This window comes from Balearica regulorum, chromosome 8 (genome assembly GCF_011004875.1).
Source record: "Balearica regulorum gibbericeps isolate bBalReg1 chromosome 8, bBalReg1.pri, whole genome shotgun sequence".
Lineage (NCBI taxonomy): Eukaryota > Metazoa > Chordata > Aves > Gruiformes > Gruidae > Balearica > Balearica regulorum.
In genome coordinates this window covers 7618231-7642294 of record NC_046191.1, presented here as the reverse complement: position 1 = coordinate 7642294, position 24064 = coordinate 7618231, and the positions used below count along the sequence as shown (strand labels likewise).

General features: G+C 38.6%; 1 protein-coding gene across 2 annotated transcripts in view; it reads right to left on the bottom strand.

Moving 5' to 3' along the window:
• Positions 1–24064, bottom strand: part of TTC39A (tetratricopeptide repeat domain 39A) — a 48654-nt gene that overhangs the window by 2556 nt on the left and 22034 nt on the right. For both annotated transcript variants that reach the window (XM_075759435.1, XM_075759436.1), the window contains 12 exons: positions 22923–22987; positions 20423–20522; positions 19451–19516; positions 12996–13104; positions 12300–12367; positions 12119–12178; positions 11212–11373; positions 9461–9552; positions 8371–8491; positions 5934–6045; positions 3197–3311; positions 2367–2483 (listed from right to left, as the gene is read on the bottom strand). In XM_075759435.1, the coding sequence (XP_075615550.1) occupies positions 2367–2483; positions 3197–3311; positions 5934–6045; positions 8371–8491; positions 9461–9552; positions 11212–11373; positions 12119–12178; positions 12300–12367; positions 12996–13104; positions 19451–19516; positions 20423–20522; positions 22923–22987 (1187 nt within the window). The remainder of the gene's footprint in view (positions 1–2366; positions 2484–3196; positions 3312–5933; positions 6046–8370; positions 8492–9460; positions 9553–11211; positions 11374–12118; positions 12179–12299; positions 12368–12995; positions 13105–19450; positions 19517–20422; positions 20523–22922; positions 22988–24064) is intronic.

The window sequence follows — 24064 nt, the reverse complement described above, 5'->3', positions numbered from 1 at the left end:
CTTGTGGCTGACTCAGCAGTGTCATCTGCCTAGAGTCTCCAATAGCTATGTCATGCTCTAAAGTTACACAAACATAAGAATCTGTATTTTCATGGAAAAGCTTTTATAAAAAAAAATAAAAGGAATTTTGCCCCTAGGACCAATAGAAAGTGCAGATCCTACTTAATAGGAATTAACATGTTAGCTCCTGCAGGATGGATACAGAATCCAGATACCAAAGAGGATCAGACCACGCTAATTTTCTTTTAGAAGATATTTGTCATCTTTACAGAAACATAACATTAAGTATTAAACAGCCTCTATACCTTCAAAACATTTCAGTTCAAAATTTGTAATTCAAATCAAGCATGGAAGCATGGTATCTGTCACTATGGCAGTAGCAGTTTCTTTGTGAAAACAAGGAATTCCACACCCGTCCTACACCAGCTTATAATTTTATGTATGCAACGCCCAAGAGGCTGAACGAGCAAAGGAGGTGACTGGGTTGTGCTGTATGCTGATCTGAAACTCTCTGGAGATTTTTCTTTAAATTAAGTAGATTTTGTCACGCAGATACTGTATTTCTCATCAGTAGGCTGATATTCTTGCTTGTAGCTTACAGTAATACAAAGAGAAATATTTCCATGCGTGACCAAGCCAAAACTGTTTATCATCTCATTCCACTCTTTCTCCCAGAGTTGAAACATTCGAGCCAGCAGCAGTATGTGGATTTAGGTCAAGCAAATCAAGCGTCATGCACAAGCCTGCACTCCTGCCAACTGCAAACCTAATTCTGCAGTGCTGAAACCCACCACGGACACCATGTTCTCCCTCTAGTGTCTGCAGAGACATTCAGCAGCTTTAGCTGAAAGCTAACAAACCCTGAGCATTTTGATGCAGCGTTAACAGCTACAGGTGGAAATGTAAGGACTGCACATTTTTAATGATTGAATGAAGCAAGGTGGGGGGTTGTGGTGTTTTGGTTTGGGTTTTGGTTTTTTTTTTTTGCATATCATTACAGTTTCCATGAGTTCTTTGAGCATAGCAGGTCTCAGTATTAGCTCTCTACACACTGGGGAACAACAAACTTTTAAGAGCTGCTGTCTGCTGGTGCTCTTCTTTAAGGCAAACACCTTCCCTCGAGGGAGCACAGAGCCATCAGGTGAAAGGTGCAGCGGCTGAGCAGCAAGTGATGCAAGTACCAGATGGAATGAGAAGCTCCGAATCATTAATTTCTAGATCTCCTCTTAAGACAGACTTGAACAAAGGAAATGAAGACAGGAGTGGAGGCGTGTTTTGAGGAATGTGAAACCAATTGAAACACTTTCCATTGCGTTTTGCTAATGCAATTTTTGCTCTTAATATCTTCCATGAGTCTATAGAGAACCAGGCTCACGAGCATAGGAGATTAAGAATTGCAGTATTTTAATTTTTGTGTTGACAGGCCTTTGGCATAATCTTCGGTAGGCTGATTCACCACTCTGTCTTGCATTGTGGACTGACTTGGACAAAAGCTCAACAGAAAAATTCTATCTGACCTCTTTCAAACTTGGACAGACATCAGTTTTGTAGCAGCTAACACCTGCGGCAATGACTGGCGTGACTCTGCACTTGGAAAGATGCAGACATCTGGACTCGTTCAGGATCCAGGCAGAGAGGTGAACTACCCTGCTGCAGGATGCTTGAAGAGGGCGAGGGTTGTTTGGTTTGGATTCCCTCTCCTCCCACCCTGCCCCAAGACACTCTGGCTCAGCAGAGAAGTAAAGGCTCGGACAGAGGCAAACCCCGTATTTTGTTAATTTTATAAAGAACATACATGATAAAGTCCAACTATTCCTTATAAACCTACTTTGCTAGAAAAATCAATCACACAGAATAGTAAAAGCAGGTGTTTCAGTTGCTGTTCAGATGCAGATGAAATAATACAAAGATACTAAATGGAACCTAAAGCATTCTCTTAAACATATTTCATCAAGGAAAGGAAACAGCGCTGCTAGCCGTCAATTTGAGAAATGCTATTTTAGCCATACCACAGAGCTTTGATTTAATTTAATATATCTTTGATGAATAAGTAAATAGACTACAAAGATTATTACTTTTTGTTACACATGGATTATTTCTTATGGAAGCCTTTGACATTCATATAACATCTTCAAAATTTTTTTTTCTCTTATCAGAATGGATGGGTAAATCACAGACTGAATGATCAGATAATATCTACCATTAGAAAGGTACAAACCAAAACTAGTGCGTGCATTCCATTGCTTCTGTTGAAAAAAATGAAACAATGCATTTCCATGCTATTAAAGAAATTTTTTTGCTTCCCACTAACCAGTAAATACCATACTGACCCATCAGACATAAGCATAGGCTTTTCACTTGCTTACTTTGCTCTTTCCAGTAATTTTATTGCTTCTTCTCTTCTATCCTGGTCCAGATACAGTATCGCCAGCTCCAGCAAGGCATTTGGAATTAGGTAATGGTCATATTTTATCTTCTTCTCACTGCATTGGAAAAAAAAAAAAAAAATAGCCTCAAGATCTTGAAATGATATATTGTTTCCTTCAGTTAACAGTTCCAAACACAAATAAATAGATTAGCTAAGATCAGGAGGAGCAATCAATCTCTATTACAACATTTGTCACGTTCTCTGTCCAAAGCTACCCTCCATGTTATAAAATGTGCATTTTGCATAACCATCCTGCAGAATATGTTATTTCTTAGGATTACAAAATATTGCCTTTATTATCAGCAAAGTATTAAAAAAGATGACAATATTATGAGCTGCATACATGTGAACTGACAAAAAGAGATGCCATTCCCTGCATGATGTATAGAAGTTCCAAGTATAATCACGGTGCCATCTGTCTCTACAGACTGCGCTTGGCTTTTTGGGTACAGCTTCTTCATGACTTGTAACAGGAAGGGAGGAAAGAGAGAGAAGGGGTACCTCAAAAATTTTATGCATGTACAGTCCCCAAAAAAGGAGAAAATATCTCAGTAAAAAGTGCAAATTTGCAATTCTTCTTCCATACATGGCTGACAATACTGGCAATTAAAATTGCAATTCCTTGATATCAACGCAACTGAAATAAATACTAAAGATACTCCAGTCCTCTCCCTTCTAGTCATATCACAGTTGCATCTCTTCTTACTTGAAATGAATAGTTACTGAGAAATCCCAGAGCTCTCCTATATGCCAGGTATGAAAACTTACTTTAAATAGATGTAATTAAAATGGCCTTCTGCTTCTGAGATCTTGCCCAAATGCTTGAGGCATAAACCCTTTAACAGTTTTATCACGCACTGGTCATCTGCTAGTAATTCTGTAGCTGCAAGATGAAGTAAACAGCACATTTTAGAAAACTCTAGAGCAGCAGAGACTTTTACACAAGTAGTGTGAGCGCAGTCTATTTACTGGAACACAGGACAGGAACTAATTGGTCAATTTAGTTCATTTAATGCAGAGACAAACACCCATCAACCTTTTCATAAATCAATCAAACTTTGTCTAAAAATTGTTGGGCTGTTCTTTCCCTCCCTACTCCCACTGACAGGCTTTTCCACAATCTTATTGTTCTGACACCTAAAAACTAATTTAAAGTGTCCACTTTGGAAATATTGAGGTCCAATTTAAAATCTCTGAACCATATGCCTTTACTGCCCTTTAGTATATATAGCTCTTCTCCTTCCTTGACTTCTAGTCACATGATCTATTCACAGGTGTTTTATCAATTCCACAATTTTGTTTGGCTAAACAAAAATATTCCAACCTTTGCTACCTGCACCTCACATCTCCTCATCTTCTTACGCTACCTTCTGTTCACCTCTTTTGAGTTTATATGTATAACTAGGAGTGCCCAGAGTCTTAGCAGTGCCTAGTTCAAAGTCATTACTAACAACACCCTTTCTCCATCAGAAAGTTTTTGCATGATACATTTCAAAGAAAATATCTGGCTTTTTCATAGCCATTCCACATAGGCAGCTTAGTCTTAAAGTTTACAACCAAAATCTTCAACTTGCGCGCTTATTTCCAATTCGTGAAATACCAACTAAAAATAACTTCTGCAAAATTTGTGATACTGCACTATGCGCTATTGAATGTCACCTTGTTTTCACTACTCCAAACCCTACCTGGTTCTTCCTCTATCACTCCAGCTCATTAAATGCTGACACACACTACATGAAATAGTTGCTCCCCTTTGGACTATGCAGTTGGAGGCCTGGATCCTACAACTGGAGTCACTTGTATTGCTAAGCCCCACAAAGTCCCTACATACATACGTCACCAAAGCAAAACCCAGGGAAGATGCCCAGAGACTACACAGCAAACTAACTTTGAAGGAACATGGAAGATGGCAAAAGTTGAGACACTAAGTATGTGCGCAGTGAGATGACTCAGGGCCACAGAAGAGGTATTTCATGAGATTAAAAAAACCCCACTACCCATCAGTTGTCTCTTCTGGACATCTGTCCCAAGGACACATTCACACGCATGTTGTTATTTCCTCTACTTATATCCTACAAACTGCCCTGGATTGTATAAGCAAACGTTTAGGGACCTATCCTAGACACAATTATGCACATTGGATTTTCATTTCTAGACGTTACTTCCACTAACAGTCTTCATTTTACGTCCTATACGGTATAACACTGCTAGAAGCACATCCTCAGATTCATAATTTTATAGTGTTAGATTCTTGCATTATGAATCTAACTGCAATACAGAGAAAATCTTGAAACACAATAGTTTAGCCCCAAACGCTGTCATGAAAGGTCACGGAAAGCATGATGCCTGGAAACAGCAAGTCACTATTTGGAATGGGTAATACTTTAAATTGTTGGTGTGTTTAAAATACATCCCACATTTGGTTACATGTCCTCATAGTGTTTTATAAACATGAATCAGCTTCTACAATCCCTGCAGAAAGCCAGCCTTATCCACAATTTACCAACTAAGAAAAAAAGGGAACAGAGAAATAATTCACGTATTCAACATAATGTAGCAAAATGGGTGACAAAGGAAGCGAAAGAGTGAAAAGCCTTCTTCCAAGATGTCGCCTTCGCTGAAAATATTTTTCTGTTCTCTTTCACAATTAATTAAAAAGGGGATAGCTGTAGTGAGTCTTTCAGGCAACTCTTTCAAATCTTGCATAACACAATGTGCACAGGAAGACCAAGGTCCTAGAAAAGACTGCAATGCAGTGATTTAGCCCACATCCCTTTGTCAATAAGGGCTTGATCCTTTTGTGGGAAGGTAGTATATAATCGTAAGATAAAATATTTAGTAAGGGAAAATTTTGCAAGAAAAGCTGTGCAGACTGGTTGCACTCCCACAGGAGTTGGGAAAGATTGGCAAGAAATAAACATCAATTGAACTTTCTCATGGATGGCTAATCAACAGACTGACAGAAGATGTGGTAGCAGAGCCTGTTCTAGTTCAATACTGTCCCCGACCTTATGCTCATTCATAGTGCAAAGGAAGCCCATCCCTGGTGTCCCAGCTTTCTATAATACACTGTTGACACGCAAGTACCATTGAGTCCAAGGTCACATCATAAATTGACAGTACTGTTAAAAGAGAAGACTGACTTGTCTCTTTCTATTTATCCTTCAAAACTGAAATACAGTATCTGAGGATAACAAAGCTTCGTGATCCAAGTAATCCAGTCAATGCATATGCTGATTTTGATCTACCAAAATAAACAGGCTTTTAATACATGTCATAAAATACTCCTAACACACATCTATGGATGGAAAATCATTTGCTACTATTGCTATTACTATATTAAAAAGGAAAATTATTCCTATCTGCATAAACAGCTTATGGTTTCATTACCTATGTTCCTCCTATGATCAGATTAACTTTACTAATGAGTGTCTCTCTTTATTCACAGATAATATCTTTAGCTATTGCACTGTAAAATACCTGCTTAAACCATATCACTGATTACCTGAACTTCTTGCCAATGCTTCTTCTGCTTCAATTAAAGTCTCTAACATGCCTTCTGTTAAGTTGGGACATTTTCCAATTACAGCATAGCCATTCCAGATATACATCATTTCCTAGGGTCAGGGAGAAATGACAGCATCATTAATTACAGTACTGGATAAATGCAATCATCAAATACTTTAGTTTATCTCTGTATGATGAAAAAAATTACAGATACCTTAAATAAAAAGTCAGTTTGTCAAAACATATTTTCATTGCAACTGAAAACTTGTTACATTGGTTTTCACAACAAATTAGCCCTGGAAGACAACTAAAGAGCCATTTACCACACACCATGCAAGGAGAATTGCTTGAACAGAATGCAAACGCAATCTCCCTTACACTACAAGGCAAGTACCAACAAAACAGACTTAAAACATTCATGGCACATGGCTAACTGTCCCTTGATTTAGGTCTCATCTTGCTTTTCAGTTCTATCCCAGCCAGGACAGTGATAACTATAATTACAATGTATTGCTTCTACAGAAAAATATGAAATCTCCAGACAACAAAGCAAAAAGAAAACCCAAACCCCTAACCTTTAAGCCAAGCTTCAAACAAACCAACAGAGTTTTAGAGCCGAACTGTAAACCTCTTAAGTTCCTCAGGTTAGTTTTATCTTCCCACAGAAAGTAACTTCTTTCTTACTCAACTGTTCTTAGAGTAAACGTTATTAAAAACTATTGGTTTCATTCCTATTTGTTACTGCGGTTCTCTCTTAGAGTATATCACCAGACCAAATGTGTCCATTGCCACTAGCAATCACAAAGTTAAAGATGGAAATATTATATAAAACTTACGAATGGTCCTCATGACAAGTTATGTATTCTATTTATTTATATGACCTATTCTATATTTGATAATTTAAAGCTTCTCCATAAAATTTCTGTATAGAATAACTGAGTTCTGGAACTATAGTACAAAAAGCTGTCAGGCTAGACTAGATGAAACAATACGTTAAGCCCAATCACCATTGCTTTCACTATCTGATATCTATTGATTGAAAAATCTGTGCTGAACTTACTGTATCTAATGCAGATTTGTTAACATGTTTTTGACACAGAATTACTCAAACTATATTTATTCTAGGCTAAATCTCTGAGTTAAGACTCGCTTGAAGACTCGTTCCTCTCTGCAAGTACCTTCACAGTGAAAAGAAAAATCCTAGAGATGAGATTCTGCATCCAATTCCACATCCTCAGAGTGCTTTTAACTGTTCAGCTGCGGCATCTGCTGCCTCAGAAATGCAACTGCAGCAGAAACAAAGGATGCAGAAACAAAAGAAGCCATGCCCGGCCACTCCAAGGACAGCGAGCCCTTAGTACAGAAACCTGTTCTGCCAAAATCCCGTTAGAATAGCCTGGCCAAACCCCAGGTGGGCACGCTGCTTATTCTCTACAGTCCCTGAAACCTGAAGGGAAATCAAAGTAACCTAATTATTTCTCTCATTTCAGTCTTATGACTTAGTGGAAAGTGGCCCCTAGTGAATACCCACGCTATGCTGAAACAACTATATTCTCCAAGAAATATACCAGCTGGTGGCTGAGAAATGACTATTCACTGGTGTCTCCCAGAGGCTCTCTTTGTTCAGGCATTTTTTTAAAGAATATTTACTAATTATCCATCTGTTTCTCAAACACAACAGCTCAAAGCACTGCAAATGTTAGTACCACTGCACTTGGCAAACCTGTGGAGTCAAAATCCTTTTATGTTCTTTTACATGTTCTTTGCAGACAGATTTTTGTAAGTACACCTTGAGCGAGGCAATGGGTGCCTTATACAGCTGTTCTCATCTGGCCACAGGGAACTGGCCAGCCTTACATGCAACAAAAAAAATTAAAATAATTATAATAAAAAAATCAGCAGTATGCAATGGTTTTCTGGAGTGGCTAAAGGATTTGGTTGTTTCATCCTGGCACCCATAAATTGTTCTGGAGAGCACCAAATTGCAAACATCCAGGGGCACATTAAACAGATGCTTACATGCAGTTCCCCATCCTTGCACCGCTTTTTTTTTTTTCCACCCCTAACTTGTATCTTAAAGTCTCCTTTTAGTAGTCCCAGTAATGACACATGACAGAAGAGACCTAGGGCAAAGTTCCTCAAAAGGGAATCAAAAGAAAGCTGTTAGGAGCATGCTAGTCTATAGCTGGAATAACGAGTTACACATGCAACACATTTACGTGTCACAAACAACTGGCTTGGTTCCCTGTGGCTGGTGCATGCCCCAGTTTTACAGCATTCCTCGCATTCATTTGGCTTTGCTTTGGGAACATTCCAGTCTCCTGCAGAGGTTTTACCTTAGAAACATCGAAAGATACTATTCTAATTATCTCCGTTTTATTTCCATAAGTTAAAAAAATGGTAATAAGGTGGGGGGAGGGGTATTTCTAACTTACCAAAGGTGGAACAGGCAAAGGAATGGGGTTTGAAGAAAGATATCGTCGAGCTTTCCGAATTGCAAACTTTTCTGTAGGCAGCGATTTCCCTGCAATTTTCAGTTTCAAACTGGGAACAATCCTGAAAGTTTAAAGGAAAACATAAGGAATTTTTTCCTCTGTGAACCTCTGGGAAAAAAACATTCACGCTTTTAAAAAAAAAAAAATCAAACCAAAGTGAAGTTAAAAAAGCTGTTACACACTGAGCTACTGCTGCCTCTGGGGAAGCTGAGCAATACATGTTCACAAAAGCTGTCTTTATGCAGGGCACGTCTATCTCCAGGCTTCCTCTCTAATCAAGCAGGAAGAAGGACTCTTCTCCACCCAAAGAATAAATTATATGATGCACGTCACTTATAAAGGGCCCATCTCTCTTCAGAGACTAAGAGGTAAGCTAGCTTTTGTCAGTGTTCCTCCCAGTCTCCCAAAACTATTCACTTCCTAATGGATCCCAAATTCAGTGAAATATGCTTATAACGATTATATAAGATCTGGAAAACTGAAATAAAAAAGTGGTATTTAGATTTTATAGAAAAATTGCAAAAATCAAATGAATCAATTTTCTTTGCCCCAGCAAGGTTTAGGCATTTTTGAGGTTAAACTTTACAATCAGGTTAACTTATTGTGTTAATAATGCACATATTCACTTGCATATTTAACTATTTCATATTCCCCTCTCAGACTCAAAACCCAAGAATCAAGTTGTACTGATGTCTCCACTAAGGAGGCACACAACTTGTAGCATAATCCATTGAACCGTTCACATCTTACATGCCATTTTGATTAAAGGAAATAAAAAGAACGTGAGTATTACATGCAGCAGCCACTGTATGGCTGACGGACCTAATCTCCTACCCCTGAAGTATCTCCAGACCAGCAGAAATCTGCTGTCTGAACTCATGGTCCACTTTTAGACTAAGGGAATGTTTCATTCTGCAACTTCTTACCAATCCAATGCTATTTGCACAATGAACAATTTTGCCTCTCTTCCCCCAACACTGTGACATGAAAAGATAGGAAACTGTTGTAACCGGGAGTTAGCAAATTTTACCTAAATAATTCAACTTCGCTGTCTCCAAAAGGACTGCAGTCATCTGGTCCAAACATACTGAGATAAGCAGCTTTCATGTAAATATAAGTAGCCTGCAAATGCAATCAAGAATATCTATACAGAAAAATGAATTTACAGCATCACCATTATGGATATAAAGCACAAAACAGCAACGAAGAGGAAGAAGTTGCTGCTTTTGCTCACAGACAGACATAATTTTACAAAATTTTAAGCAGGAGATAAGTATTTTAGAAAGCGGAGTATAGAATTTTTTTAATTGCGTATGTCTTTGTTTACTTTGTATCAGCCTATAGTTTATGTCCAAACTCCAAGAACAAATGTCATGTTTGTGTGAAGTGAATTTTTATTACTCTCAGGAATACACGCTAGAAAACTTATGAAAAGGTCATGTTCTGAGAATAAAATACTACTATAGAGTCTATGTGTTCAGTCACAACTGGGTAGCACATGTCAAATATCAGGTTCCAGAAAACAGGTTTTGAAGGGTTTCATGATTTCAGATTATGAAAAGTACTGATTTTGTAGGGATTCCTGAGCAATTATACATTCAGCAACCAAGGAAAGCAAAGCAGGAGAGGACGTTACAACTCCTGCAACAGTAGAGAATAATGGCGAGTTCTTGAGTACTCTTTAAGGAATCTACAGTAACCATGTTTCAGGAGTTTTCTGGAATATTTTAAGCTGTGATTATTTATTTACACTGGAATCCAACAGTGCATATACGTGACCATCTTTCATTTAGCTCAGGTAGTTACTAGTTTGTTACTATCACGTTGCACTGTAGATTACATGCTAATAGGAAGCATCTTCTCTGCTTCTCTAAGGCCCTGGCAATATAGTATAAAAGTCTACACACAGTTTAAAAGGATACACGTTAGTATTAATCCCACAGCATTTCAGCATATTTAAGCTTTTAGCCAGGTGGTGCTCTCCTGGCTGTGGGAGTTCTGTGGGAGCTATTCAGAGTAATGTGCCTGGTTGAACGCGTTGCTGGAATCCCTGAGGACACAGGGGGTCCGTACTACAGTTTTCACCCGAGTGGGAGCACTGAGAAAGTTGCTCGCACCTGGCTGCTTGGATCTAATGTCAGTTTTGGTGCCACTTGGCCAATACATACAACGTGTAGTAGAAAAAACAGACAGAGATACCCTCCCCGCACATGGCCAGGTCACATTAAGAGGAAATGTCCCATCAACCACACACCCACCCTGGCCAGATTTAATCCCTTCTGACCGATATCCCCAGGGCTCAGGGGAAGATGAAAGGAGGAAAGCTACCAGGGCTCTGGGTGGAAGAGCTTCTCCCTTTCAGATGCACAGGATGAGGCGCCTCTTTTAATTATATTTATTATCCTGGAGGCACCATCATGGCTAGCCTCACTCATCACCAAAAGAGCTTATATCCATAATGTAATGAAAGAAATGGCAACTTGCCCCACTAATTGCAATGTGTTGATGACATAACCAGTCAATACACAACACAACATCTTTTAACAAGCTGTTCTTCATCTACAAGTCAGGCCCAAAAGATTTCTGTTTGCCCACAATCTGTTCAGATTTGAATGTTTGCAATTCACATTGTTCTGTAAGAGCCACACCAGATCAGGTTTTGTTTTACAATCTTCAGCTTCAAAGCTACAAAAGCTTCAAAGCTACAAAAAGTCAACTCAATCTGATTGAAAGTTAATCCATACTACAGGGCCTTCTGCCCTCCTCTTCTGATTAACTTACCTTTGACCAAGTGTTCTCCTTGCTTAATAGGTCTGCATAGAAGAAAGCCATCTTCCACTGGCGCTTATAGGTGAAGCACCACATGAGCTCCCAGTAACACATGTGATGAAACTGCTTCCAGTATTGCTGAGCCTCGCAACATTCTTCGTACCTATTAACTGCCTGAACACAGAGATTTCCAAACATTGTCTTAATCATGTGTAAATAAACACACATGCACTAGTGCTGTAATAGACACTGGGGCTCCACGATCTGCCAGCACGGCTCCTGCAACTTCCAAATTGTTAACAGCCTAGTATTCCCCAAAATCCCATCTGTTAGCTTTACACGAGAGATCCTTGGCTCCACAGTCATCCTGGTGTTAGCAAGTTTACCCCTGCCACAGAGCTCCCCACTCGTGGAAGTTATATTAAGTCCTAAGCATAGGCAAAATGAATGTTTGTGTCTAGGAAATTAGGAAACTAAAGTCAAAGCACAGATGCTCAGCTGACATTTATTGTTGCAGCTCCAAAGATTTCAAGGGAGCTACCACACTGCACACTGGCTGATATTCTGTCTCAGAGTATTTAGGGTGTGCAGTCTTCACCTCCCTAATTCTTTCAAGTCTTGTACGACTCTCCACTCAGACTGAAGGCAAAACTCGCTTCAGGATAGGAAAGACAATGAGAAGACTGTGTCATTAATACTTCTGGACCAGATTATCACCAGAAATTGAGAAGGGTAGCAAAACAAGTTGGTCAAACAAGCTAGTCAAAATAGTTTTCAAAATTCCTATTTGTAATTCATAAACTATAAATTACATATAGGCCAAAGCCACAGGAAGCATTAGCTAAAAAGGAAACATTGTTCCTGGAGTTTTTCTAAAGCTTTCAAGACTTACTTTCCCAAGAGCAAAAGGATTACTTACCGCATCAATATTACCCTTCAGTGTTTCTATCCTGCCTGCAAAAAACAGGAATATGGCTCCCTGTAATAAATAATAATAAAAATACAAGTATTCTATAACAGTTTTCAAGCTGACCATACAGTCTAGATTTGGCAAGAAAACATTAAACAACCATACCAAACTAAATTATGGTTCATTTTACCTTTGGATAGCGAGCCAAGTAAGGCTTAAGTAGTCTTTCCGCCTCCTCAACATTTCCTTTCCCTGTCCCTAAAATGCATAAAAATGCAAGTGATAAAAATAGTAAGAAAATAAAAAAGAACAAAAAAAAAAAGCACAGGAATGCAAAGTATTGATTAGCCATCCTCGTCTGGCCAACGTGTAAGTTCCTCTGATAAGTGAGGTGTAAATACAGGTTGGTGTCGCACTAAGCCAGCAAGCAGGAAAACCTGAACAACATTGTGCTTACTGACTTGAAAACTCACTTATGCGCAGCCCAACCCATTTTGTAGAACACTTTAGCAGTAGATAACAGGGAAGCATATCTCAGCAGGAAGCTATCATCTCCAAAAAAAGTCAGGGATGACTTATAAACATGAACAAAGTATTCAGGAAGTCATCACTTACAGCAATTATTTTAACCTCCCAAATTTAGTTCTCACAACTTCCTTTGCTATCCCCATCGTCTCCCTTCCAGGTGTTAAACAAACCTCCATCTTGAAGAATAAGACACTCTCTTCAGTTATGATCACTACTGTAAAATCACCCACAAATGAGTTATATTTAATCTGATCATTAACCAACAATTCACCAACAAATAGGTGATGGAATCATCTTTTTCCCCCTCTGTGTCCCACAAGAACTAATCAAATCCAAGAGTTATTATAAACAATCTTACCTAACACAAAGGTCATGAAAGTATGATAGCAAAGCAACAGCATGGTACACAGCACCGACCTAAAGCTGTATGATGATGCTCCTTCTTGAAGCTGCAGCAGACCATGCTCCTATGCAAACAGAGGTAAGGAGGACAAAGTATTGGAAAAGAATCAAAGCTGTGTTTTGCTAGTTTGTTAACTTCTGCAGCGTCATCTACAGATTGCTCACTCACCAAATTCCCAAAATGCACTGACATACATTGCTTACATAGCAATCAAAGCTAAAAACCCACATATGAAATTAGCTAACAGTTTTTCATGGACTTACTGCTTAGCCTGGAAAACATCTGATGACAGACCAGCAACTTAGGATTTATTACATGGTTAACATAAGAGAATGTTAGACAACTTATCGCCATCATCCAAGTGCTGCTAAACAGCATTCCAGAAACAAAAAATACAGTTTTGAAATGCAAGGCAAGTAACACACATTGCCATTGTGCAGTGTATCCATGTTTGTTGTTATTCACTGCATAAGCAAGTTAAAGATATTAGGAGAAAAAAATAATCTTCAACTAGAAGGACAAAAGGGTGGTTTTTTGTTAGGAACAAAAAGAGCTTTGCAATGATGTTGGCCCGCTACCATCACTGGAAAAATATGAGGAAGAGAAGATTATTTCTGTTCCCTTTGGGAAGAACTGAAGCAATCAAGTATGATGCTGCGTTCATATTCAATGAGAGCATGATGGATAACCAGCTTTAAGGATTCAGGCTCCTGAGGCAACAGCATTTAGCAGCCCATTCTAGGACTGGCTCCATGACATCAACAGCAAGAATATAAATATGCAAACATATTTAATATGAGATCTGCCTAGTAAATACGCATAGTAAGACGTCCACTGTGTGCTGGGGAAAATTCTGTTTAAAAGTTACACTATGACTGCGATGGAAAGTTACAGGAACGTGATGTATGTGACTATAAGGACATCCTTTCAAACCAGCTACACTATAAATAAATCCCTCCCAAACCTGAGGGATGGCTATTGGAGCCACTGCGGGAGATATCAGGGAGAGCACTCAGAGCATGATGTCAAGACAAATTTTCATCTTTTGTGCTGACAGAAGGGTGTCACGCTACCTCACCTTTAGCACTTACTGTGTAAACCGTGAAGCCTGCAATCACATTCTAATTTTTATCATACATGCATTTTTTCACTTAAGTAGTGTGGTTAATTGTTTTCACAAATTCACTTATTTTGTGGGTTTTAAAAAAAAAAAATCTTAATTTATTACATTAATTACCCTTATAGGAAAAGGTACCATTAACACATGTATTTGCAGGTCAATTAGTATAACATCCAGCCTGGACAAAATAATGAAAATATTGACTTGCATGTCACTTCAGAAGAAATCAAAGGATAGTAAAATCATTACTGAAAATCAATGACTTAATGGAAATCAAGCACTTGGCAAACTAAAGCCAACTTCATTTTCTGCTGAGAGCAAAAGTTTGACTGATACAGATAAGTAACAAAATCTAATATATTCAGCTTCTTTAATCTGCCGAGATGAAAACCACAAATATTAGGATTTAAAAATGTAGCACTGTAGCACCGCAAGGCAGAAGACAAAAACATTCTGTGGAATAAATTGTGGCAGAAAAAAATTCCAAAGTACATTTTTTCAATTGAAAAATCTTCAGGCTGGATATTTCACTGAGCCTTTACTGATATCAGTACTAGTCCTTACAGTGTTTGATATCTTCCATATAATATAACTATAAAATGGCTGCTGATCACATTGGTGAATAGCACTAAGAACGATACTAAACCAAATTGTATTAGTCATACAGAATAATTTAATAATTTGTCAAGTTGATCTCACTGATGTACTTCAGTCCCCAAAACGTACTTTAATACAGCCAAACGCAAAGTTATCATCTGTACGGACAAGGAATGCAATCCACACCCACCCTACGTGGGACTGCATCCTGGAAAGCAGTACCTGTGAAGTAACTGGGTCAAGCACGTTGCCACTGCATCAGAAGAAGGCTGCAAACCTGGCATACTCAAGCCTAAATTCTTAAACTGAGTAGTTACACAGGTATGGGAAGCTCACCGAGCAAGTTAGTTCACTCTGTGGTATGTCCATAATCCTATTTTGTCCAGTACAGGTATTAAAGAATGCTTATTTTTCGCTCTGCCACTTGAACATCCCAAACTTCCTATATTAAAGTAACAATATAATCAGCAGACACAGCGAAAAAAAGAAATCTAGAAGTAGTTATTATTAGTATTACAACACTTGCTTATAGAAAAGACTGCAACAAAGCTGCTTCTCCTCAAAAAAATGCTTGCTTCTGTTCTGATGAGATCCCCAGGAAAGGGGGATGATGAAGGGTGTCGCTGGGAAACATGGTTTAGATACCACATTGAGTCAGCCAGCCTCCCTAGGCTCCCTCTGTGGCTGGCAGAGACAGAGGTGCTCCTCCAAGGAACAATTCAGCACAGAAGCTTAGGTCAGACATAATGAAACACCTTTTCAAGCACCTACCCTTTCTACACAGGGAGCCTTCGGAGATTAGTCAGCAAACCTAATCAGCTAAGTGAGGTGCCATGAGTTGGGCAATGCTATTACACCCATGTAATCCTCACTGGGGATCAAACTGAGCATCTCAGTACTAAATCACAAGCAGCTACTACTTGAGCCTAGGAAGTAACTCTGTAAACAAACTACATTCGTTGCTACTGGTCACTAAGTGAGCATATTATATTTAATTGTTAGGACACACCTTCTAACCATAAATAACCCATAAATACCTCCCACACCTATGCCACAGGTGATATGAGCAATCCCAGAACCCCAGGAATGAACTTCCAAACAAAGTCTATTACAGGGCATATTGCTTCAATATAAAACAGCTGTCAAAGCAACAAGTGCTTGTAATTTCTCCAAAAAATTTAAATGACATTAACACATTTAGGTTTTGTTTTCACACAGAATGTAAGTTACTCTGAAGGGCATAAGGAATAATGCAGAGCAGGGGAAAAATTCTTAGAGACAAACGTGATCCAGTATGATAACTCTCACCTTTCTGTGCAAGTTGGTCATAACATCCCACAATCTCTTAATTCCCAAGAGTGTGACTACGTTATATTACATCAGTAGCTCACTGATTCGATCCTTGTTCCAAGCCATCCAATGCTCTGTCATTCAGGACTCCTCACGAGCAGTGGGGATTCCCACAGTGAATGCAGGATGAACAAGGACAACGCTCAAAACCATTATCGGATAACGTTGAGACTAGCTCATATTTATTTCAGCTGTCATTGACTAAAATCCATCTACTTTCCTGAAGCGAAAGCTCTTGAATGATACTTTTAAATAATTCTTTTTTAATTAGGGATCTAGACAACGAAAGCAAAGGAAAGTCATTGCTCATGTCCCATAACCTGATCACATTACTGCAGGCTTAGGAAGGAGGATGGATAATGCTAATAGTTTTTATGAAGAATAGACTAAACTGGTAGATGGGGTAATTTGAATGTATCCCATGAAATAATTTTAGATTTAACCTTCATTTAAAATTTGCAGAGAGACCAAAATGCAAATCAAAAAGATACTTAGTGGGAAACTGGAATTCAATTTATTATAAATTGAGACATCAAAAATATTCTTCAGCTCAGCTGCTTTGGGAAAAATGTCCTCCCACATCAAAAAGTGTAATTTGAAAGAAATTGGTTGTATCTGAAAGTTTTCCTGCCTTCCCCTGAAATCATGCTGTCATCTGACCCTCTGACAAATTGCACTTAACATATGGTGGGCTCATGTCAAACTTTTCTGAAGTTTAGCAGCACGGTATTTGTAATCATCTACAAAATAAGAACAAAAGTAAATATTAGCCTGAGACCTGGCAGAGGGGTCAGTAAGAAGGGTTCAATGCTTCTATGGGAGACAGTGCAAAGACTCTTCTGACATCACACTGCAAGTTAGTTATCATTAAACACAAAAAGTCCCGATGGGACACACACTGCACCTACTGCCCAGGGAGTGAGCAAGGCATGCCTCCCCAGCACAGCGTACCAGACGATGTGTAATACTTACCTCTGCCCACAAAAAATTTTTCATGAAATTGGGCAAAACTGCATTGAAGCTCAACACCCCAATGCAGGGCCTACGCCATTAAACACGAGGAAGCCAGTATTTTGACTAATGATACAGGGGAAATGAGCTTGAACAGTGAGAATGACACAAATGGCACACTTTGGAGTGGAAGGGAACAAACGTGGCCTCAGGCTACTTTTACACTTTCTTGATCTTATCCTACTATTTTGAGACTCCAGACTGCTGTTAAGTTGATCATGTTGTTCACAGTGCCCACAAATGGCTTAGGAAGTAATCAAGCTTTGGGCATGTCCTCATTTACTATCAGACATGTCATGTCTGAGAGACAAGAAGAGTCCCTAGGGGCAAATCTGCTGGCTTCAAGGCAGATGAGTGTTGTGGAAGATATCGCAATGCAATTTTATATCCATTTTAATAAACACGTGACCCACACCAAAAGCAAGCTGTCCTCCAGTGCACTGCAGCTCTCAGGTAAACTGTAAACAGCTTGAGGCACCAACCATGCTGCTCTCGTCTTTCTGCACACTCACCATGAGGATTTAATGGAAAAGACTGCAAGATCAAATTGTATTCTAAATTTCTTTCTTCTGGATGGAGTGCAGCACACGACACACAAACTCTCCCTCTCCTCCTCTATCACTGTTTCTTTCACCTTCAAGACTCTTGTGTGTACTGCGGGGGACAGCTTCCTCTTGCAAGTTTTGGAAAACCACCACTGGAAACGATTGCAAATGCAACTGCAATTTTGCTTTTGGCTTTAGGCATCCGACTCACAAATGTTAAAAGCAGAAAGACTTTTTTAGGATGTTAAAATAAATGACCATCAACGAACTTTGATCAACATGTTTAAAATACTCTTTTTTTATGGTGTGCAGACAGCAGGTTTCTGTTTGAATTTATGGTAATCTAGGTCATGCTTCAGTGAGTTATTAAAAAACTGGAACAGGCACTGACTCATCGCCACAAATATCAGCCCACTCATAGCCATACAAGAAATCCCAAGGCCAAAAGAAAACAACAGAAATTCAATTAGAGGGACAATTTTCATCTGCAGTAGTAAGATGAGCGTTCAGCAAAGTATTCTCAGAACTCTATTGGTATGCAAATTGCCCTTACATTTCTAGGAGAATATTTTGCTTTAGATACTCTTTCTTTTCGTAACTAACAGGTAGAACTATTCGATTTTTGCCTCTACTGCTTGTGAAACAGCTCCTGATCAGCTCCTGGAAACTTCCAAGTTCTAATCCACACTCTGCCAAAAGCTCCTTTTTCTTTAAACAAGACATTTTATTTTCAGATCCAAGAGCCTTCCTGTAAACTAATAAAATGGTGATGACACTCATCCAGCTGTCACATAAGGTCACAGCTCTGATTAAGGAAACATTTTTTCTCCTTGAAGTTTGTTTTGTAAATAGAAAAAAATAGTTTTAACTTGTTTATACAGCTTTTGTTGTGTTTGCAGGACATCAAACATTTACCTTATCCAGCATTTATGAAATAAATGTGATTAGTGGTTTAGGTTGAACAGACCATGTTTTCTCAATCCAGGAACTCAACTTTGAGTGAATCTCATGTCCTACCAGTAGAATGAGGTACGAGATATCAAGGCCAAGACATTCCCATCAATTTAGTATCCTTTTTTGAAACAACAAATCCACAAAAAGCTAACACAGCACTTTTTGTGCATCTGCCCTGCAGAAAAACTCAGGTTCACGTGAGTTTACTGGTGCTTCATTACTAAACCTCTGTCCTTAAACTGCATGCAAAACCAACACGTCCAAGTTCGGACTGGTTACTCTCTAGGCAAAAAAACACTTACTCTTTTAGGCATAGAGAATTTATGTGCTACACTCAAGTTATGAGTTGCTATTAAAGACACAGAGAAAAAATCAGAAATAAAATTGAATTTTTTTTCCCCCAACTGGATGTCGTGCAGGAACACGTCAGGGACATTCAGATACCATGATGGTAACTATCAAGTAAGGTAATATATTAAAGGCTACAAATATACTTTTGGCTATGGATTTCTAAGCACAAGCATATAACAACAGACCAATAACTAAAAACTTAAATATGTCAACATCATTGTATTAGCCATTATCTTTATCATGTTTCACAACCGTATCATCACTGAACAATGGTATCACAATCTTTGAAGTGTAATAGTTCAGAGAAAAATACAAAGGAAAACCAAGCTGCATGAAAGCATCAGTGCCAACTGCGCACGTGATACCCATCAGAGTGTTTCAGAGGGTTACAGCTAATGTGAGGAAGAAGAGAGAAAATCCTGTCTCCATTTTTTAATTTAAGAGTGAAGGAACTGTACCAATAATACTTAGTTCACATTTACCTTATTTCCAGAAAATCCAACAAACTCCAGTAATCTCAGAATCCGGGCAGGAAACATGGACAATGTCTATAGAAAGAAATGCAGCAGTTATACAGTAATAGACTTTCTGCCTCTCAGCTACCAGCTGCCTCGTACAACTTTTCCAAACACAAAAAATAATCACTAAAATTACTAAAAACATGTTTATATGTCTCAAGATTTCCTGGGTAAATATATACAGCTGCTATATTTTCTATGATTTAAACAGAAATATCTGTTTAATATAGGGACCCCGTGTCTCCAGGATTCCCTGCACAGAAATATGTTTGCATAGCACATGCTTCGTTAACTCTAGTACTTCTTGGATGTTTCAGAAATACTGGGTGCACACCGCACAGTACATATTTGTTCTTTGTGCAGTAAATCTAACATTTGGGCATGTGCCAGACTCACACAAAGTAATGCAAGCAAGGGGAAGAGGCCATCACCTGAACAGCCACGTCACCACTCATCATCTCTGGGTCTGCTGCTTCTGTGCAAGGCTTCTCCTGGTCCCCATCCCAGTGGGTCCCTCCTCATGAGACTCTGTAATGCCTTGTCCTCCAAACGCCTCCCAAGCATTGGTCACTTGGCTAACGAACACCCTTACTGGAAGCTGGGCACAGGCACTCAGCTATATTCTCAAAGAACATGCCCTTAGCCCACGTCAGATGAGATAATTTCTCAGTTAATAATTTCCCCAGGAGGATGAGCAAGTGGGTCTGCACACACTGAGCAGTGTTGCCCATGTTGCAGGTAATCTCTTTATTTCTAAAGTGTATTACTGTCCAATGTTCTTAGACCACAGACTGGGATCCTGCAAGCGTCAGCACACATACCGAATTTTAATGATTAGTAACATTGATGTCAGTGGAAGTTCTAAGGTATTTAAGTTAAGAACATTTGCAAAAGGTTGTAGGACTTCAGCTCAAGAGAAGAGCTGTTGGTACATACCAGATTAAATGCTCCAACTCCAAGTTTTACACCTCCCTCAAAATGAAGATGGTTCTCTCCTTTGACATAATGTGGAGACTGTATGAGACTGTCCAGCTCCCTGAAAACACACAAGATTCTGTTACATTGTCAGCAGACAAAATGATTAATTACAATTCAGTAAGAAAGTAACCCAATTACCTTGAACTACATAGTAGTTCAAAAAGGTCAATTTGTCATCTCACCCTGGTGAACGAAACCTACAACATTTTGTTGGATTTGTCAACAAATCATTTCTGTCACATTACTATCAATTAAAAAATACGGAGTCCTGGAGATGAATTCCTGTCAATTAGACAGTCAATTTGCAACCACATTTCTGCCTGAAAATGTTTCAAGCAACACCAACTTTACTACTGCAAAAAGAGATGATGGGGCAGTGCAGGAGAGTTAAATTTAAATTAGCGAGTTCGATTTGAGTTTCACCAATTCCTGGATTAGGTATTCCCTTTCTGTGTGTGTTCATTCAGAAGAACATTTTGTCATATATAGGAAAAGACAATTGTAAGAAATGTATTTATACAGGCAGGTATATCAGAAATTACTTTTCACTTATTTTTCTAACTTTCATAGATCTTAATTTTGTAGTGTGGCTTTATTTCCCTGTGTAATCCAGCTGAATTTGAACCTGTTTTGTCTCCAAGCTTTCTACAGCTATGAGGTTTTTGTACTACTGTTTTAGTTTATTAATTACCAGGAGAAGAAAAAGACTGTTTTAATGGCAGCCACATATTTGTGTTCAGGCTATCACGTTTTTATCTGCCGGTTGTTGCCAACAGAGAGAGGACTATTCATTGTCATTACAGTCTTTACAAGGGACCTGCATTTAAAGTCACCTTCAATTCATAGAAATATGGACACTGTTGTCTCCCTCCCTTTCAGTCTACTTCTGCAGAACCTGGACTGGATGCTGTTTTGTGTCTGCTAGACATGTAACTTTTTGTGGCTGTTTTGAGTCCAAATTTAAAGCCCTAAAATAAAACAAAATATGACGCATATTTAGCTTTCACTTTTTAAAGTTATTCGTATGTCTGTACTACCCTCAAAGTTTTCAAATACTTTTTAGTCACTGACAATAAGCAAACGTTTCATTCTGAATTATTGTTCTATTTAATTTCATCTTTTTTACAGTGTATGGTAACCTTTTCTCCCTGAAAGAAAGTTTTAAAAATTGTATCTTTGCAACATTTACTCCTCCTGTCTTTTCAGGGCTGCTGTTGTTGTGGATTATCAAGCAGTACTGCTGACAGCAGGGAAAGGAAGATGGCTTTTTGTATCAGAAACTATGCTGTAAAATATATTAATCAAAGCAAATAAAGTCTCATTTCCATATTTCATTGTTTTCTCTGTAACCTTTTGCACCATGCTCTCACCAAAACTGCAAACAATTCAAACCTTCCCACATCAAAAGTACCATACAAAAACTGTAACTGCCAATCTCACATACAAACCTTCCCTTTGTTAAAATACCCATTTTAGTAATATGCAAGTTGTTATTAGCATTCTTCTGAATAAGACCACCTAAGAGCTACTAGATTTATAACACTGTTTTTACATATACTAGAGCTGATCTTAATTTACTGTGGCACAACTGAGTACGCTTCCCATGGTGTACATTTTAATGCAATTTTTAGAATTTACTACTGCACTTCAAAAGCTTTTGCACACATTGAAAGTAGCTCTCTATAACTTCCTGGATGAAAAGACATCTGCTTAAGCAGATGTTTTTGACTTATAGACACTAAGCAATGGGCATATTGTGAGTTCAGATAAGCAACCATGCTTATCATTTTCAATAGCATGCACGTTCTCTACAGAGTAGAACAACTACCATACTTAAGCAGATTACAACTCCAGCTAACCAAATATTTCACTCAGACAGTGGCATATGCTTGAAAAGCATCCTCCAGGAATTTTCTGTAAATTTGTTTAATCTTTGTTTGAAGCCATTTACACTTTCTATTGCAAGTGCTTCAGTTTATCATCTCTTAATCTTGTTTTAGTTTGATGAATTTATTATGGACTTACTTGTGCTTCAGCTACCGGTTTTGAATGTTCCAAAAAGCTGCAGCTAGAACAGCATTTCAAAACTGCATTTCTGCAATTTCATATGGCTCATGATTGCGAGACCTCCAAACTGTGCTATGCAGACACAACGAGCACAACATCATTTAGAACAGTTAGCTTTCGACATAATTTCAAGGATATAGTATCTGAAGTAGTCAGACCTTGGGAGTTAACAGCGTTAGGGTCTGCTATCTTTATAATCCACATCAACCATAATATCAACGTCCTTTGTTATGCAAAGGAGGAATTTGTGTGGGTTGCGAAAGGCTATAGACAGGAGGCCCATATTAAATGCTGCAATAAATACAATAGTAATTAATTTGTGAATTGGACAATTTGACCAGCAGCACTTTTTACTGAAAGGACGCTTAATCATATCGTCATTCTGACTTACCTGTATGTTTGGTAACTGTTTCGGACTTTGATGCCTCCTTTTATGAAGCTAACCATATTCTCATCCTGTTAGAAACAAAACACGTTAGCAATATGAATTTGTAAGCATTATAAAGAGCTTTTCTTCAGATGAACACATGCCTTGAACCTAACCATCGTGACACAGACAATATAAGTCTCTCAGAAACAATACATGGATTTAGGATTTCCTTTCTATATTAAAATACTTTTATTGTGTTCAGACATATATACTTTGTTTTGATGCCTTCTGTGATTAGTTTAGCCCCCGTGACATTTGGACCATCTAAGTTTGCATTAATGAACACAGTGACTAAGCTAATGAATGGCACCTAAGGTACATGCATTTGTGGCTGTTTCAAAAAATAGCCTTCTCCCACTTGTCCTTCAGCACAGTTAAGATCTGAACATTTCCTGGCTCAGCACCAGACACAAATAACTGCCTGTCCTCAGGAGTCTACAGAATATAGTTTCACATCCTAAAAAGGAAGCAGGCTAAGTAAAGTTCTACAGGATATGCTCTTTCTGGTCTGAATATTCAAGAATCTGAGATCTGTACCAGGATGGTAACACATTACATTACAAGCTATAACGAACTGAGAACTTACGGCAAAGTGTATCTGGGGGACCATTCGTTTACAGTTGTATCCCAAAGAGAGAACTCTTTAGTTTCATAATTTTCTAGCAGCAGTTTCTTGCCTCCCTCATTGTATATTATCTGTCATTCTGGTTTGGTGTGATATTTGCTATTACTTTGGGATAGGAAGACTACACGTGTTTTAGCAGATGATTTTTCTGTGATAGCATTTTAAGAGGCATGAAGCATTGTGGAGAAAATAGCATAGATTAGATGAACATTTGGTTGTTTTACTGTTACTGTTAAAGAAATAGGGCCTGACTGTGCTCATCAATACGTAAATAAAGAGATAGAACCTGCCTCAAAGAGTTTTCCATCCCCCTGTAAGCCAGGAAGATAACTCAATCCAATCAAAGTTAACAGTTCAACTCCTTCCAGACTTTGCTTTCTATGAACTAGTATAGGAAGTCTCATGGTCTGAACCGAAGGGCAGGAGCTTACTCCCGCAGCCTGCAACACCACCACTAGCCTGTGTCCTTTACTCATCC